Source organism: Pyrgilauda ruficollis, unplaced genomic scaffold (genome assembly GCF_017590135.1).
Source record: "Pyrgilauda ruficollis isolate IOZ18807 unplaced genomic scaffold, ASM1759013v1 scaffold8, whole genome shotgun sequence".
Taxonomy (NCBI): domain Eukaryota; kingdom Metazoa; phylum Chordata; class Aves; order Passeriformes; family Passeridae; genus Pyrgilauda; species Pyrgilauda ruficollis.
This window is the reverse complement of record NW_024529932.1, coordinates 3,622,821-3,639,120: the sequence shown is the minus strand read 5'-3', so window position 1 is coordinate 3,639,120 and position 16,300 is coordinate 3,622,821. Positions and strand designations below refer to the sequence as shown.

The window sequence follows — 16,300 nt, the reverse complement described above, 5'->3', positions numbered from 1 at the left end:
TATTAGAAATAAATTCTTCACCCAGAGAGTGGTTGGGCACTGGCACAGGCTCCCCAGGGAAGAGGTCCCAGCACCAGCCTGACAGAGTTCAAGGAACATTTGGACAACGCTCTCAGGCCCGTGGTGTGACCCTTGGTGACGGTGCTGTGCAGGGCCAGGAGCTGCCCTCGATGACGCTTGCGAGTCCCTTCTAACTCAGGGCATTCTGTGACTCTGAGGGGGCTCCCGGCACACAGAGACAGGAACAGCGCTGCCTGCGCCGCCCGGGGCCCGCAGCTCCCACAGCTCCCCTCAGCGCCCGAGCCCGGCCCACGGCCCCGCGCGCCGCCCCGCCCACCCGCTCGGTCACGTGCCGTGCGGCATGGCCGGCGCGCCGGGGGACGGCAGTGGTGGGAGCGTGCTGCTCGTCCGCCCGTACATCTGCTCCTTCCCCGGCTGCGACGCCACCTTCAACAAGGCCTGGCGGCTGTCCGCCCACCTCTGCCGGCACACGGGCGAGGTGAGCCGCGCCGGCTGGGAGGGAGGGGTGTGTGTGGCCGAGGCGTGGGCGCCGCGCTGGGACCCCGCGGGGACCGGGCAGGGTCCCAGCCCCGCAACACCCGGGGGCTGCGCCGTGTGGCCGGGCCCGGTGCGGCCGGGGCATCCCGCTGGCGGCAGGATGGGCTCCCCGGGCGGCCGAGCCCCCGCGGGGGTGGGTTCGGCCCTAGGACAGCTCGTCTCTTTCAGAGGCCGTATGTTTGCGATTATGAAGGCTGCGGCAAGGGGTTCACGAGGGACTTCCACCGCGCCCGACACCTCCTCACGCACACCGGGGAAAAGCCGTTCGAGTAAGGCCCAAGTTTTTACCTCTTAAGCTGAAGTGCGGTTTTTCGTAAGGAAAGGAAGTTAAAACAGGGCGGTGGCATGCATGCCTTTGGTGTCATGGGTCCTGCTGTAACAGTGTGTACACGGGGTGGGATCAAACCCCCCGTTCCGGCAGTGATCTGTAACAAATGCTTAAAGGAATGGGCAGATCTCCCCCAAGAATACATTATTAAAAGGCTAACTTAGTCTCTGGCTTTTAGTGTCTTCAAAGCAAACTTCTGTATTTGAGTTGTGAGTTTCAGTAATTCTTCTGTGTGTTGTTCTTGTACAGTGATTTCTGTACCTGCCTAGGGAACAAGTCACTGACAGCAGTAATAAAAAATGCAGTTCATTTGCAGGTGCACAGCTGATGGCTGCAATGAGAAATTTGGAACAAAATCAAACATGAAGAAGCACATTGAGCGCAAGCATCAGAATCAGCAAAAGCAATATGTGGTGAGTAATTACCTTTGCAATGTACACTGGAGGCTAAACAAGCTCTTTCTTGTGTATCTGGTGAAATACTCCAACTTGTTATTATGTGGTACTTGTATAAGTTCAAATACCATGACAGGGATTTCAGCGAACATGTGAACTGAACTGTCAATATTTGGCCTCTAATGATAACTTAATTTCCTCAATAGTGTGACTTTGAAGGCTGTAACAAGTCTTTCAAGAAGCATCAACAACTTAAAGTTCATCAGTGTCACCACACCAATGAACCTCCCTTCAAGTACGTGGATAATTTTAATACTGAACTTAAACACTGTAGATGAAAACAGGTACATTTTCTCAGCCTTTTCATTGATGTGGCAGAAAAAAGAAAAAATAAATCAGTATGTAGTCAGGGCTGCAAGTATATTTCTTGTACTAGTCCTTTGCTCAGTGATCTGCTTTGTGCAACAGTCTTGGTGCTCTGTAACTTCAGCATTCCAGCAGTTTTATAAAAAAATAACACAGCTCCCCCACACCCCTTGTTTTTAGTTCATAGTTTGAAATACAGGCATTAGAGCTTGCACAGTAATTAAAAATGCAGCTGCCTTTATTTCTCAGTAAGAAGCAGAGACTTGGCTGACATTGAGTAGTTAGTACCTAGAAAAAGGAGAGAGACTTTGTTACCCAGCTCCATTTGGGTAATACATTACTATAGATCTGCTAAAAGCAAAGTTCAGTCTTGTATTTCCTACAGGTGGGTCACACTTAACATGAGTGTTCCTTCCACTTCAGTGAAATGCACTACTATGGTTGGATGACAGACAAAAATGTCAGTGCTCTGCTGGTTCTGCATAAACCACTTAAACCTTCCACTTTCTGTTGTTCTGTGTTTGAAGAGCCTGCTGTGTGGAGATGATACAAGGCTTGACTCTTCAGCTAAAGCTCAACTTGCTGTATATTTGAAAATCATACTATAGTTCTAACTCTCAAAGTCATCCATGTCTATTAAAAAACTATTACAGAATTTACTTTTACAAGGTGGGGGGACACACACAGATCTGCAAGCAAAGGGAAACTTGGGTTATTTTATTAATTTTAATTGTTCTTGACTTAACAAAGAATACTTCGATATGGTGAAAGAAATGAAACTACTGCTATTTTGTACCTAGATGTAATAAAGAAGGATGTGGAAAGTGTTTCTCTACTCCAAGTCGACTAAAGCGGCATGAGAAGATACATGAAGGTAAAACTGTTTTTTTCTTTTTAAGGTTATGTTTCAGCAAAGGTAAAAGGACTGCTTCCAGTGCATAGTATGCACGGATGCATGACAGTCTGAAAGTGTTCTGGGTCTAGTGATCCAGACAAGACAAGAACACCCCTTTTGAATAGTAAGTGGGATATTACTGCAGGGCACTGCAGTGTTCAGTTAGAGTGTGTTTGTGGCACTCTGAGCAGAGCTCAGGATTCCTTCAGTTATTTCTTCTCCTGAGGTGCTTCCTTGCACATAATCCATCTTTTGGAGATGGGCTGGTGGTAAAGGCATTAGCCTAGATGTCCAGAGCTTAGATTCAGTTGCCAGTTCTGCCACAAATTTCCTGTGGAGCCTTGGCAGAACCATGTGTATTTTTAGTTATTAATGAACCTATGTGAGAGGCTTTTAAGTGAAATCATCATAATGTGGCCATGTACGTTTGAGCTAATCCTGCTGCCCTCCTATCCATTCTTTCACTGACAGATAACCAGCTTTCCAGTGATAGGAAAAAACCAAAACCAAATCAAATAAACCCAACAGACTAGGAAGAGTACCCAGAAGCTGTGATTTGTGCTGTGATTTGTAGTGTGATTCCCTTAAGACAAGGTTTTTGAGCATTCCAGTCCTGGGATTTAAATAGTGTTGACTTCCTGTGGTTCTTGCCTGATAGAATGGTAGAATCTCTTTGGACTCTGGAATACTACTGTATGGTCAGTATTTCTTTTTAATATGCAAGACAAATATTTATATAGAAGTAATATATATTACTAGTTATTTTCATGTATTTGAGAGAAAGTGTATGGCTGGGGAGGAAATAGCTTTACTGAAGCAAGGAGAGAGAGTTTCACAAAATCATTTAGGTCAGAAAGGATCTCTGGAGGTCACCTGGTCTAGCTCTCTGCTCAAGGTGGAGCCAGTTAGACCAGGTTGTTGAGGACTACATCCACTAGTGTTTAATGGTTCCAGGGCTAGGGCTTCCACAGCCTCTCTGGACAACTGGTGTCAGTGATACAAGGTTTCTTACTTAAAACTGCTAGGATTTTCTCTTGTTCCAATTTGTGTTGATTTTTTTATTGTCTCTTATCCCATTCCTGTGCAATATGGGAAGACACAAGAAATGACTGGCTTTTAATTTTCAAATGCTGGAAGTGGAGTTCCCCCTTGTAAAACTGGACTGTCTGCCAGACCCTCTGTCATTGTAAACATCTGTCCCATCCAACAGGCTATGCATGCAAGAAGGAAAACTGCTCATATATTGGAAAAACGTGGACAGAGCTTCTGAAACATAATAAAGTCAGCCATGCAGGTAAATTCCAAATGCTTTAGTAAACTTGTGATACAAATAGGAAACCAACTGTTAATCTGAAGTCCTTGCTGTACTCATTTCATCAGCTTGTCAGCGTGTCCCAAACTTGTCTACTAACTTTATTGGTAAGGTGGCTGTCATTCCAGCTAGACCTTTGATGAAAGTGCTGCTTGATATACTAACTTAGCTTTGTAATTCAGTTAACAAAAATTGTTTTATGTAGGTTTTCAGATCTTGATAATTCATACTGCATTATCCTCCTGAAGTCTTTGTGTTCCTTGCATTTCATGTTGATGTTAGCATTGTTCTAATAGACCACTAGGGTTTGATTCTGGGCTGCTGTAAGAAATTGTTTATTTATATTCTGCCTTTCTTTTTCCCACTTAGAGCCAATAGTCTGCAGTGAATGTAACAAAACTTTTAAACGGAAGGATTACCTCAAGCAGCATCAAAAGACACATGCTGTGGAGAGGGAAGTCTGCCGCTGCCCCAGAGAAGGATGTGGAAGAACATACACAACTTTATTTAACCTTCAAAGCCATATCCTCTCTTTTCATGAGGAGAAAAAACCATTCTCTTGTGATTATCCAGGCTGTGGAAAAGTGTTTGCAATGAAGGTATGTGTTTTTTTAACTGTTCTGATCTGAATCCCATTATCTAAAATTATAAACTGAATTTTTTTTTTTCCCCTGCTCTTTGTAACTGCAGCAGAGCCTAGCAAGACATGCAGTTGTACATGATCCTGAAAAGAGAAAGCTGAACTTGAAAGTAAGTTACACTCTTGGAAAAAGTGTTCTCACCCCTACCCTTATCACTGCAGAGGAGGGTAAACTTTACCTGGTTTAGAATGTGCCTTCAAGCAGGAAAACAGGTAAAATACCTAGATAATTTGTGAGATTCTTAATTTATGAAGCTCCTTTAGCTAATGCAGTCCTGGCCTCTACTTTGATTTCTTTTTCCCCCAACCACAAAAGTAGTCTTGGCTTCACAGATATATCAAGTTTACTAATTCTGGATCTATTTCTGCCAGGCAAAGCGTTCTCGTCCCAAGAGGAGCTTAGCCTCTCGTCTCAGTGGCTACATTCCTCCTAAAACGCAGCCAGGAAAGGATGAGGTTGTGATGGAAAGCAAGACAGCAGACAAGCTTGTGGAAAATGGAATACCAGCTGTTGAAATTCGGACTCTGTAGCAAAGCTTAACCAAGACAGTGTTCTTCATGGAATGACCAATGCAAAGCTCAACAATAACCTTAGATGAAGTTAATATTTTAAAATTTTATTTTTTAAATAAATATATATTGTTTACACCGCTTCAGAAAGTCATTGATGCAACTCATTTGACTTCAGATCTTCATTTTCATCTTTCTTTACTGTATTGTTTTTATTTATTTCCATCTTCTGGTGTTCTTTCAACTCTTTGTCAGACATGTGCCTGAAAACACAGGTACTCACTCCTTCTCTAGCAACTCTTGGCTTGGAAAGATAAGTTGCTTTCTCAGACACAGTCTCCAAAATCTGATCAAAAAGCGTGAACTAAAAAGGAGAAAAATAAAAATGGAACTAAATGAATGCACAAATCCAGGTAGAAAAATATTTCAAGCTCCTCTGTAATAACATGATCTGCTTAGTTTAGCTATTAGCTGAACCAAGTTAGTTGCTAGTCCTAGTTTCAGCACTTCCTGTCCTTTCCTAACAGTTCTTTACTCATAAGCAGGTTTAGGCAAGTCATTAGAGGGGGATCCAGCCATTTCCTAACATTTAGGCTGTACTGCTGACTCACAGTGTTTTGCTCTTTAAAGGTGTCCATTAGAGTGGTCTGCATCTGACTCCTCTCCACCCTCCTCTGCCTCTAGATTCAGATATATTATTATATGAGGTTTTTTGTTAAGGGGTAGTATTGTTCTAAGGTTAGCAGGACCCAGTAGTATTGAACCGAGTAACAGTGCATTCATGTAACACACCGAATTCCTAACCTCATCATTAAGCCTTGAAGGACAGTGTAAATCAGGACTATGTCATGACATGTTCTGTTCTCTCCCATCATCACTTCTTCCTGTTACTCCTTCCCTGTGAATTTACCTTCCTATAAAAAGTTTTGTTCTTTTGGATGAAACGCTATTGCAATTTTCCCCAGCAATTTAGTTGAGACAATTGTCAAGAACACCTAATCACTTCAGACATTACAAGGAGGAAAAAAAAGTTACACAGAATATTTATAAAAAATCAATTTTTGTGAATAACACTGAAGTCTCAAGGCCCTGCAATTATACTGGGAACTTGCCATCAGCTGCTTAACATTTTTAGCAATGTTCACTTTGCTAGTCTTGGAACACCATTCCAATCGTTATTCATGTCAGAATGGACAACTAACCTTAGCCAAAGTTGCATAAATACAGCTTCAGAAGAACTGTTGGTGAAATAATCCAGCTAAAATACAGACTTTATTTTTTTCAAAACCACACTGTTAAAGTTTTCAGAGTGCGTGAGCTGGCTAAAGCCACAGATCAGAAAATTTCACTGGCCCCATTAATAGGGTGGTGCTGCATAGGAGTAGGAGGTGCTTAGGCTCTGCTGTCCAAGCCAGTACTGCAGCTGGATTCTTAAGGAAGCATGGTATTTGAACTGTCTCTCTGGGACTACTTTTCTTCACCAGTGTTTGAACAGGCGCAGCTTAAGGCAGGCAACCACTACTTGCATGGGACTAGATCTCCACTGAGGTACTAAAAACTGTGGCAGTACCCAGTAAGGAAGGTCAATACAGCTGCAGCTACTTAATGACATCGACTGGTCCAACTTCCAGGAGTGCACTTACCATGTCTGTACTGCTGCCTTTTGCTTGCCGGATGGTAACTTTAACATGGTGTCTCTTCTCAATCCACTGTGCTATCTGTTTAGTCTTGGTCTCTAAGTCATTCTTGGCAATAGCTGAAGAAAAGGATAACTCCTTCTGAACCACCCCTGTTTAAAACAGAACTGAAAGTCTGTTGGCTTAACATTTGACAAACCTGTACTAGTTGCTCTCTTTTAAAGCTCTCTCTCAAAGCTTATGGTGCTTTGTCTGCTTGACTCCCTCCTCCCATGCTGCTTTCTCCCCATCTCATTGTCTCAGCATGCACCACTCTCACACTCACTGCCGTAAATGGGAGACTGAGTGCATGTTTGAGGCACACAGGGAAAATCTCTTCAGGGTCAGAAGGCTTAAGATATTTTTAATTACAGTCCTGTTCATATGATCCACAATGTAGGTCTAACAAACAGGTAAGCATTGGATCTGGAATTAAAGACTTAGTGTCTAAATTCCCGTGTTCTGCACGTAGGACAGCTGAAGGTAAAAGCTCTCAGACGTTAGATAGCTCTTCATCTCAAGCCCATTTTATTGAGTGGTGAGTGCAATATTCAGCTGGAGGTATGACAATGCCTTGTAATATATTTGAACAATCTAGAGTCTCTTCCTCTTTCAAGTTTCTCTAAAGCAGTTACTATCTGAGTAATATTTTTATGGTTTCTTGAACAGAGCAACTCACTACCACAATAATGCTCTCCTCTAAAATCAGAACTCTACTCAAAGCACAGCTATCTTCAATAGCCTGAGGATATGGGAGGATACAAGGTCACATGCATTTTCTAAAACCTCTTTGCCAAACTCAGTTTGATAAACTGCTGGAGCAGGTGGTCTTAAGAAAAAAAAAAAAACAAAACAAACTGAAAAGTGTTAATACACGAAAAAGTTCTCTTACTCTGTACAAGAAAGGACTTCAGACTTTGTCCTCCTAGCAGCAAATGAGGAAGAGAGTGTTTCCTGACTTCTGATGACAAACTATATAATTATATTGGTGTATCTGGTCCTTAGTTTGTAAAAACTGCCTGTCACTCTACGCCTTAGTAAAATAACAGAAATTCAGTGAGTCTCATGGAACCAGAGCCTAGTTACATTCACTCACATAAAGATATTTTTCAACAAGTCAGCAGATGCCAAAGTAGCAAATCCTGAGAGGGCAATAGAAGGCTTCTCTGTGAAGACTGAACTAATCCAAAATTTTATTTTCACCACTGCAAATCCTTAATAGCATGGACTGCAGTGACATTGCTTTGGATTTACACAAATACAAGTAAGAGGATTTAATCTGTTGAAACCACTTTTAATGCAGCCTTTTTCAAAGTCCTCAGTGTTGTAGTGTTTACAGTGCACATACCTGGCTTTGGACTTGCTTTTTTCTTCTCTGCACGTTTAAGCTGTTCTTCGTGAATCTGCTGCCCAGTCATTAGTCTGTAAACTGGAGGTTCTACGTTCTCACGAAGCAGAACCAGTTTCAGGCCATGTTGATCCATAAGTCTGAGTGCCTCTGCTCGGTGCATGTTTCCTAAGCTCTGCCCATCCTGGTTGATTACGTGCAAAATACGATAGGGAATTCTTCGCCCAACACTTCCAAACGCTGCTTTACTCTTTGGTTGTGCATGAGATTTTCCATCTGTACACAATGGTTGAGTAAGCCCAAACACAGCTGACCTCCTAGGGCCAGGTACCACCATCCAGAATGGAGAAAAGAGCCACTTTTGTGCTGTCTGTGTCAGAAGAGTACCAAAGAACCTTTTTGCATATGTGCTTTCGTTTCTGGTCACTTGACATAAATATTTCATTGTGCACAAGGCAGTCATTCTGAGGAAGAAGAAAAAACAAGTTACCCCATTAGTTAGATTCTTCTAGTTACATTAGAAAGACTTGACTCCAGTTTAGTAAACCCTAGTGTTTTTAATTGCTCTTTTGAAATAATACATGGTGCTACAGTAATTTTACAGTAACATAGGGACTTAAGCCAGAGAGAAAATCTGACAAATAAGCAAAATGTATGAGTTGATGTTACCTTCTGTATTTTAAAATCTGAGCCTGATCTCCTTTAAAGAATGCAATACTTCTAGTTCCTTTCTCCTCACTTTCAAATTTTAATCTAAATAGTTACAGGCATCTATCCTGTCACGGTACACATGAAGCTATAAACTTTCAAATATGCTTCCAAATATACCCGTGCTTGAAGACTACTGAAACTCATCTTTGAGACATTTCTTCCATTGGATTTTTTGTCCCATTCTTCCCCGGTTCATGAAATCCCCCGGCAATTGTGCTGCAGCTGCCCATTATTTGCATTTTGTTCAGACCTTCAGAAATCGTCCGTTTTCTAACAGCTGCAAAAAACTTTGGAAATAAAGAGCAAACTGTGAGTATTCTCTGTAGTTTTCCTATTTTTTGTTTAAAAGGGTGCAATTACAGGAAAAGCCAAGGATGATGCAGGAAACCAAACAGGTGTCATACCAGAGGAGTTGGCAAGAGTGAGACCTCTTTTGCCCAGGAAGGAATGTGCCTCTGCTCTATAAATACATGCATGCATACACATATATATATACACAAACATGTATGACATTGTGTAAACATGCATCCATGTGCATACATACACATGGAAAAGGTGTAAACCATCAGCAAGGACAAAAAGCTATTTATAATTCTAAGCAGTGTTGGCACAGGAACAAGTGCGAATGAAAAAATTACTTGCTTGTGAATAAACTTCGTCTGAAAAGGGGACAGTCTGGAACCTGGGATGGATTTTATACCTCAGCAGTACGGACAATGTCCATGCAAACTGCTTGAAGAAGGAGCCAGAGGAGTTCACGAACCGGGCAGTCCGATAACAGCTGTGTGCTACAGCTAGATCAAGCTAGCCACATGGCACACAAGAGAAGTAACAGGATTTCCACAGCAGCCTAAAACCAGCTGGTAGAGCTACCTTCCCTTCTTGCTCTGGGCTCTGCCCAGTCCAGACTGCTGTAAAAACAGCTTTTTGTCTGGCTGTGACAACTGCCCTATGACTGAACACCCACTGCCAACACCCAAGTATCTTTGTGCATCATCAGTGCAGCTACACAAGAGCCACGATGTCATTATTTTTTTAATGGTTTCATAAACCAGCTCTGGATCATGCACTGCAGACTTGGTCCACAATCTGGGTATCACTACTCCATTACTGAATGATATTAAATTCATCTTCCATTCAGAGGAGCCTGGCTTGCCTTTGACAGCTACTGATTTATAAAATTAAGTAACAGTATCTCAGCAATGGAACAGCAGCTTGTTTTAAGGAAATGCTGACCTTGCTCCGCTAAACACATGGTGTTGTTGTTATCCTCCTTCATTCTCTGACACTATTTAAATCTACTAAATCTAGCCTTAGCTGTCTCAAAGAAAACAACTCTTTTTTTATGGAAGGGGTTTTCTTTGCCTAACACGGCTAAGACACGCATGTTTCGCGTTGTGCGTTTCGCTCATCTTGTGTTGCCAAGGCCGGCTGACTTGGCTGGGTGGGAGCTCGAAGGAGCGGGCAGCTCCGGGCACACTGGGAACCGCAGGAGCAGCCGCGCTTCCTGTGCCGGGCGGCCCTGACGGGAGGGGGGCGGCATCCCGTGGGAGGCGGCCTGCTTCCCGCGGGTGTCCCTCCTGTAAGCAGGGAAGCAGGGCTGTACGCGGGTGTGTGACCGTGCCCTGTCGTGTCCGCCCTCCCGGCTCTGCGTGTGGCGGAGGTCACTGCGCGCGCCTGTGGCGTGCCCGTGTGCGTGACCCGCGGCTCCCTGCGACCCTCCCTTACCTGCCGGCCGAGCCGGGCCGGGCCGGGCCGGGCCCCCGCTCCCCGAGCCGAACCACCAGCCCCGGCCCGCCGAAGCAGCAGAGGCACCGGCCCGAGCCGCCGGGAAGTTGCGGAACGCCCCGCCTCTCCCCTTTCCTTTTCTTCCTGCTCCTCCTCTTCCTCTTCCTCCTCGCGCGCCTCCGCCTCGCTCCCCGCCCGCCGGTGCGCGCCCGCGTGAGCGCGCGTGGTGCGTGCGGCAGTGCCAGCGGGATCTCTGTGTCCCTGTGCCCGCTCCCTGTGTGCTCCCGCCTGTACAGGCCGACATACGTGGCGTGCCCGGCTCCGTGCGCGCGGTTGTTGGGAGCTGCAGTTGCCCTGCACGGCTCTGTGGGTTCCCGCTGTGCCTTTGCTACGCTGCCGTGGCTGTGAGGGCCGCGGCTGGGACAGGGTCCGCACCATCCCTGCAGGGCAGTTTGTTGCTGCGAGCGGGGATTATCTGGGTGCTAAGGGCTTTGTGTGTGTGTTGAGGCATAGAATCATAGAATTTGGGTTTGGGTTGGAAGGGATTTTTAAAGCTCATCTTCTCTAATCCCTCTGCAATAAGCAGGAGAGCAGGAACGTCTTCCAACTCCATCACGTTGCTCAGAGCCCTGTGTGTCCTCACCTTGAATGTTTCCTGGTATGAGGCATCCACCATTCCTCTGAGCAACCTGTGACAATGTTTCACCACCTTCCCTCTAAAAACTTCTTCCTTACCTCTAGTCTAGATCTACCCTCTTTTCATTTCAAACCATAACCCGTTGTCCTGTCACTACAGACCCTGCCAGAAAGTCTGTTCCCATGTTTCTTACAGGCCCCCATTAGGCACTGGAAGGCTGCTGTGAGGTCTCCCCGCAGCCTTCTCCAGACGGAGCAGCCCCAGTTCTGTCTCCATAGGAGAGGTGCTCCAGCCCTCAGAGCATCTTTGTGTCCCTCCTCTGGACTCGCTCCAGCAGGTCCGTGTCCTTCCCGTGCTGGTGACCCCAGAAGCGAATGCAGTCCGGCCCCGGGCTGTGTAACCCCCTGTCCCTGTCCCCGTCCCCGTCCCCATCAGGGCTGCGGGCCGCGCTCGGTGAGCGGGCAGCGCACGGCCCGGCCGAGGCTGCAGGGGTCAGCAGCAGCGTGTGCGGCTCTGCAGCGGCGTGAGTCACACCGAAGGCGTCTCGGGTGCTTGGATTTGTTACCTTCTTTGGTAGGAGAGGCTCTGCCTCGGGTTTGCGAGCTCCTGCGTCCAATTTGGAGACAGAAACCTTTGAAAGAGGAGCCGAAATTCATGTGCAGCTGTAAGGAGCACGCTGAGGCAGCCAGCCGCGGAACAGCCTGGGAGTGTGCCGGGCACTTCTCTCCGGAGCCCAGGGCTTCGTGCCTGTCGGGAGATGCTCTTTAGCCATCCCGGCAGGAGCTGGAACAACACTCAGACTGAATGTGTGCTTGTGTTTAGAATTTAGTACAAAATGAAGCTATGGGAAGCAGCTGTCCTTCCTGCCTAAAAATAATCAGAACTTTTTATCTTATATGCTTTAGGCCACAGCTAAGTGACCCTTTTTTCCTCTCCCCCTCTTCTGTCTGGGAAGAAGAAATGCAGTGAAAACCTGACCTTTATGATTTTGGGTTGAAAGGTTACTGTTCTTAACTGTGGTCTTAGAATGGTTTAGTTTCATGTGCTCGCTGTTTTTGTTTTGTCATTGTGGTACATACATGTAAAAAAAGCTCTGTCATTGCTTCATGCTATCCATCTTCACAGAAGACATCATGTGGTAATCATGTGCAAACCCAGAAAACTTCACTAAATCAGTTCACAATATGAAGTTCATTCATATCACCTTATCCTCATTAAAAGTCCTCGCTAGCAGTAATGAATTTGGAAAAATGCCAGTAACAGAATTAGCCAAGTAGATGGTGAGCTGTGTTAAAACCCTGCATGACAACTGTAGCTTCTCCTATTATATGCAAATAGAGCTGAATTTTTCCATCCTGATCTTCTGTGCTTTTATTTTTTTATTTCACTCAGGCTTTATGCCTTTAGAGTTGTAAGCTCTTTGAGAGCAGGGATTACCATCACTAACATCAGTGGAATGCCTAAGAAAACTGTATCTCAGTTTGATGCTACTGAAACATAAATTATTGAAATTCTACAGTATCCAATTGTCGAGAGTGAAATATTCCACAATAAGAAAAGGCAAAACAAAAAAGATTTTTGCTGCTCTATTCATGGTGTGGAAATCAAGTGTGGAATTCGAATAAGCATGAAGGGAAATTTTGGCAGAGCTGAGGCCTGGAGAGATTTTTTTATCATCATCAGCTCTGCAATATGCATTAGAAGAGAGCATGTCAGCAGCCCTCTTGCAGTTAGTGACTATTGCCACTCCGAGAACCATCCCCACAAGACAGGTAATTTTCAGCAGTGTTAGTAGCAGCAATAAAGCTAATAATCCTCTTCACTAGTGATAAAAACTACCTGCATGAAAGCAAGGTACTTCAGAGCATACACTTCACATTCCTTCTCTCTTCCATTGTTTAATTCTGTTAAGTTTAAACGTGATGCTTGTTTTGCTTCATGCCTTTCTAATTAAGTATAATGTGCCAAGAAATAGTGCAGACTTCTAATGCTGTTTGTCCTCAATTAGCTTGATCTTTCTGGGGGTTCATTATACTCTTTCTCCTTGTGCTTTGTCTCATGTCTGTTTACATTGTAATTGTCCTGGGGCCATGTTTTTATACGTGCCTGCCACAGCGAGACTGCAGTGTTAATTATTTGAAAGACACTATCATAATAAGTGCAGTTAATAACTTCTTCCTTCTACTTTGCCTGATGCACATCATCTTCTGCCCACCTCTGACAATACACTCAGTCATTCATTTGCTTTATAATTCCTTAATCTTTGTCTACCTCTTTTTTTTTGGTTTTTTTTTTTTTTTAGTTTGAGTGCCACTTACAAAGTTGTTGTTTTCACTTTGTTATTTTTTGTGCCATATTAAGGCCTGTCCTGCTAGACCTTGTGCCAAATTCTAGGCATTTCATACCCCAGCTAATTTTAAATGCAAATATATGAGAAGGGGAAAGGATGGGTGGATGGAGAGATTTCTGGTCCTCGTACATGAGCAGTGTAGGGATTTGCTAGTGTGGATGTTATTAATGTTAGTAATTATTGTGAGGCTCCAGATGCTACTGAGAAACTTCTTCCACATTAACAACTGATCTCTGGGGGATGGTTTCAGTATTCCCTGAAGATGTTGGAAACTGGTTCCAATCCTTCTGTGTTTTGGGGTTAATTTCAAAATCAAAGAATCACAGATATCATCCAAGTTGGAAGCAACCTTCAAGATCATCTAGTTTAGCCATCAACCCAGCACCAGCATAGTCCCCAGTTAAAATCTCCCCCAAAGCTATTAATTTTGGGTACAGTGAGCAGTTTCTAATGCCCAGCAGAGTGAGGATGCCCTTAGCTGGATGACAGTGTGTTCACCTGAAGGCCCGAGGCTATGGTTTACTGCCATTCAGACTTCATCACTCATTTTGTGGGAGCACGAAGCAAGCTGCTGGAGTGCCTTACACCTGCAAGGAACTCTTACCTGCTGGCTCTGGGTGGAGGACTGGTCTTTCCTTGGTCCATGGTGAATACCTTGCTCTTCCTAAACTGGAGCTGTGCATATAAATATCTGGCAAAAAAAAAAAAAATTCAAGTGCCAAGCAAGATCAGCAGGAGTTTATTACTGATATTTTTGGGTTTATGCAATGCCTGGGACCCTTGGGCATAGAGCAGTAGCAGTGGGTGGGACAGCAGTTTTTTCACTCTTATTACTAAATCTGTCATTAGTCTCCTGCACACTCATGCTTACAAAAGTACTGAGCATCTGAAGGGCTGCTTACGCTGTGCACCTCTGTTTTCCTGCTTTTTCTATGTAATTCCCTCCTTCACAGGGCGTTTCAGCAGGGAAGCTTTGGGGTAGACTTGGAGAGTCTCTTACTCCTCCCCATTCCCCAGTCCTGCTGGCAGCTGGCATGGCCCCCCTCCACCTTCCTGCCGGTTATAATCGTGGCTGTGTGTTCCTGCAGACCCCTGGTTCCGAGAGGGGCTGTAGCCTCCCCTTTACACTCCTTAGTGTTCCTTTTCCCGTTAGTGTTTATGAAAGACTTTCGCACATAACTGAGATGAAAAACTCTCTTGTGCTGAGCTGAGCATTGCCATATGGCAGAGAACACGTCAGAGTAAACATGTATTTAAAGGACACAGAAATTCTGGGTGTGTAGTAGGTCCAGATTTCTGGATCTGCAGTAGCTCATTTACTCCTTTTCCATCCACAGCTTTTGAAAGTTGCTTCCTACACAAACGTCTCTATTTTTATTCCAGCAAGAGGCAGCAAAAAATTAAAGCAAACCCCAAAATTTTGTCGTAGTGAGTGGTAAACGATCACTGCTAACTGATGCCCTGCACAGAATATACAAATATAGTTGAAGCAGATGATGTTTTGTTTGATTTCTGAAATCTGCCCCTGTTGTGGGAATTAAAACAAATCTTTTGAAGATGCATGCTCTGCCATTAAATTGCTTGGGCTGAATTACTGAGTCCAGGCAAAGAACCAATTTTGCTCCTGAAAAGCAAAGCTGACTGAATTTGTTAAAATGTTAATCATAGAGCAAGCCTGTGGGTCCCTGGGGTGAGATGCAATTAGAGTTAAAAGTTCACAGTATAGAAAGTTTTTTAACTGTCTAGTTTTACATCTTGACTGTAGGGAGAGGAGTTTTCACTGTACATTGAAGACATTGTTCTACAGCCTTTGCAAGTTGTTGGGTTCAGCTGCGAAGATTTTAAAAGCTGCTTTTGTTGGCAGCCTAGGACACATCCGTGACCTTATTAAAGTGGAAGTGAAAGCTCTCTTCTTTTTTTTTTCCTTTTTTTTTTTTTTTTGCAACAGTAAATCTACTAATTTTACAGTCAGTTGAACAGCAATAGATTAATTTGTTTAAAGTCTGCATTCACAAAGAAAATGTGAACTTCGCTGCCTTGAATACCCGAAACTACAGTGCGATATTTAAAGGGTAGAAACTATTACAACTTGCCCTAGAATGGTCCAAGCAGTTCCCTGTCACCTGCTTCTCAGCACAGGTGCTGACCTCCCCGTCTATTCTATCCCTCCTGACAGACTAGCAGCCAGGCTGGGGCTTTGTGTGCAACAGAGAGCGCTTTTCCAATGACTGGGCCAGTTTTCTTCAGCAACCACAGGAAGCAGAATAAAGAAAAGGTTAAGGGCCACCGCAAGGGTCAGAAAGGGTTAAATTTAGTTAACATCAGAGGTTATAGCTTTTAACAAGAGCATGAAGGAAACTTATTCGAAGATGCAATTTGTTTCTTCTTTGTCAACCATTATTTTTTTTTACTCTATTGATAGTGACAGCTTAACAAAGTTTTTATATGCCAGGGTTTTCATCCTTTAGAGGATAAAGAACTGTGATGCAAAAAAGAGATGCAGGTGGAAGACTTTATAAAGCCTCCATGATTTTCAAATTGAGGGTTGAAAGTAGGCTCCCTGCGTGGCTAAGTCAAAAATAATTTGTAAATGTTAAAAAAAATGCACATTACGGACAGAGGAACTGCCTTTTTTTTTTTTCTGTCTCTCCAGTGTAGCTTGCCAAGAGTGCTGTTTTATCAGAAGCCTTACAATCTGCCTGATTTCATACGTATTTTTTCCCAAGGTAATCTTATTTTCTTTTTTATCGCCCTCTAAAGATGATCAAAGTCAAATGCCTTTAGTCTTCATCATCTCCCTTCAAGATATTTTAGTCTATAATGTACAATGCTGGGTTTTTTGTGGG

The 16,300-nt window shown here is 44.1% G+C and overlaps 2 protein-coding genes across 3 annotated transcripts; one reads left to right on the top strand and one right to left on the bottom strand.

The window, feature by feature from the left end:
• The first annotated feature begins 352 nt into the window (after window positions 1-352).
• GTF3A (general transcription factor IIIA) lies at window positions 353-5,159 on the top strand. The gene is made up of 9 exons (XM_041487407.1): window positions 353-499; window positions 727-827; window positions 1,203-1,299; window positions 1,488-1,576; window positions 2,448-2,521; window positions 3,753-3,836; window positions 4,224-4,453; window positions 4,545-4,604; window positions 4,867-5,159. The coding sequence occupies exons 1-9, from the start codon at window positions 362-364 to the stop codon at window positions 5,023-5,025; spliced, it is 1,032 nt and encodes a 343-aa protein (XP_041343341.1). The 5' UTR covers window positions 353-361; the 3' UTR covers window positions 5,026-5,159.
• MTIF3 (mitochondrial translational initiation factor 3) lies at window positions 5,096-10,523 on the bottom strand. 2 transcript variants are annotated; one of them, XM_041487409.1, is made up of 4 exons: window positions 10,468-10,523; window positions 8,029-8,492; window positions 6,648-6,793; window positions 5,096-5,368 (listed from the first exon to the last, which is right to left on the bottom strand). In XM_041487409.1, exons 2-4 carry the CDS (start codon window positions 8,489-8,491, stop codon window positions 5,156-5,158), a joined length of 822 nt encoding a protein of 273 aa, XP_041343343.1. In that variant the 5' UTR covers window position 8,492; window positions 10,468-10,523; the 3' UTR covers window positions 5,096-5,155. The 2 variants fall into 2 exon arrangements, with proteins under 2 accessions (XP_041343343.1, XP_041343342.1); XM_041487408.1 differs by lacking the exon at window positions 10,468-10,523 and adding an exon at window positions 8,857-9,013.
• Window positions 10,524-16,300: the final 5,777 nt, after the last annotated feature.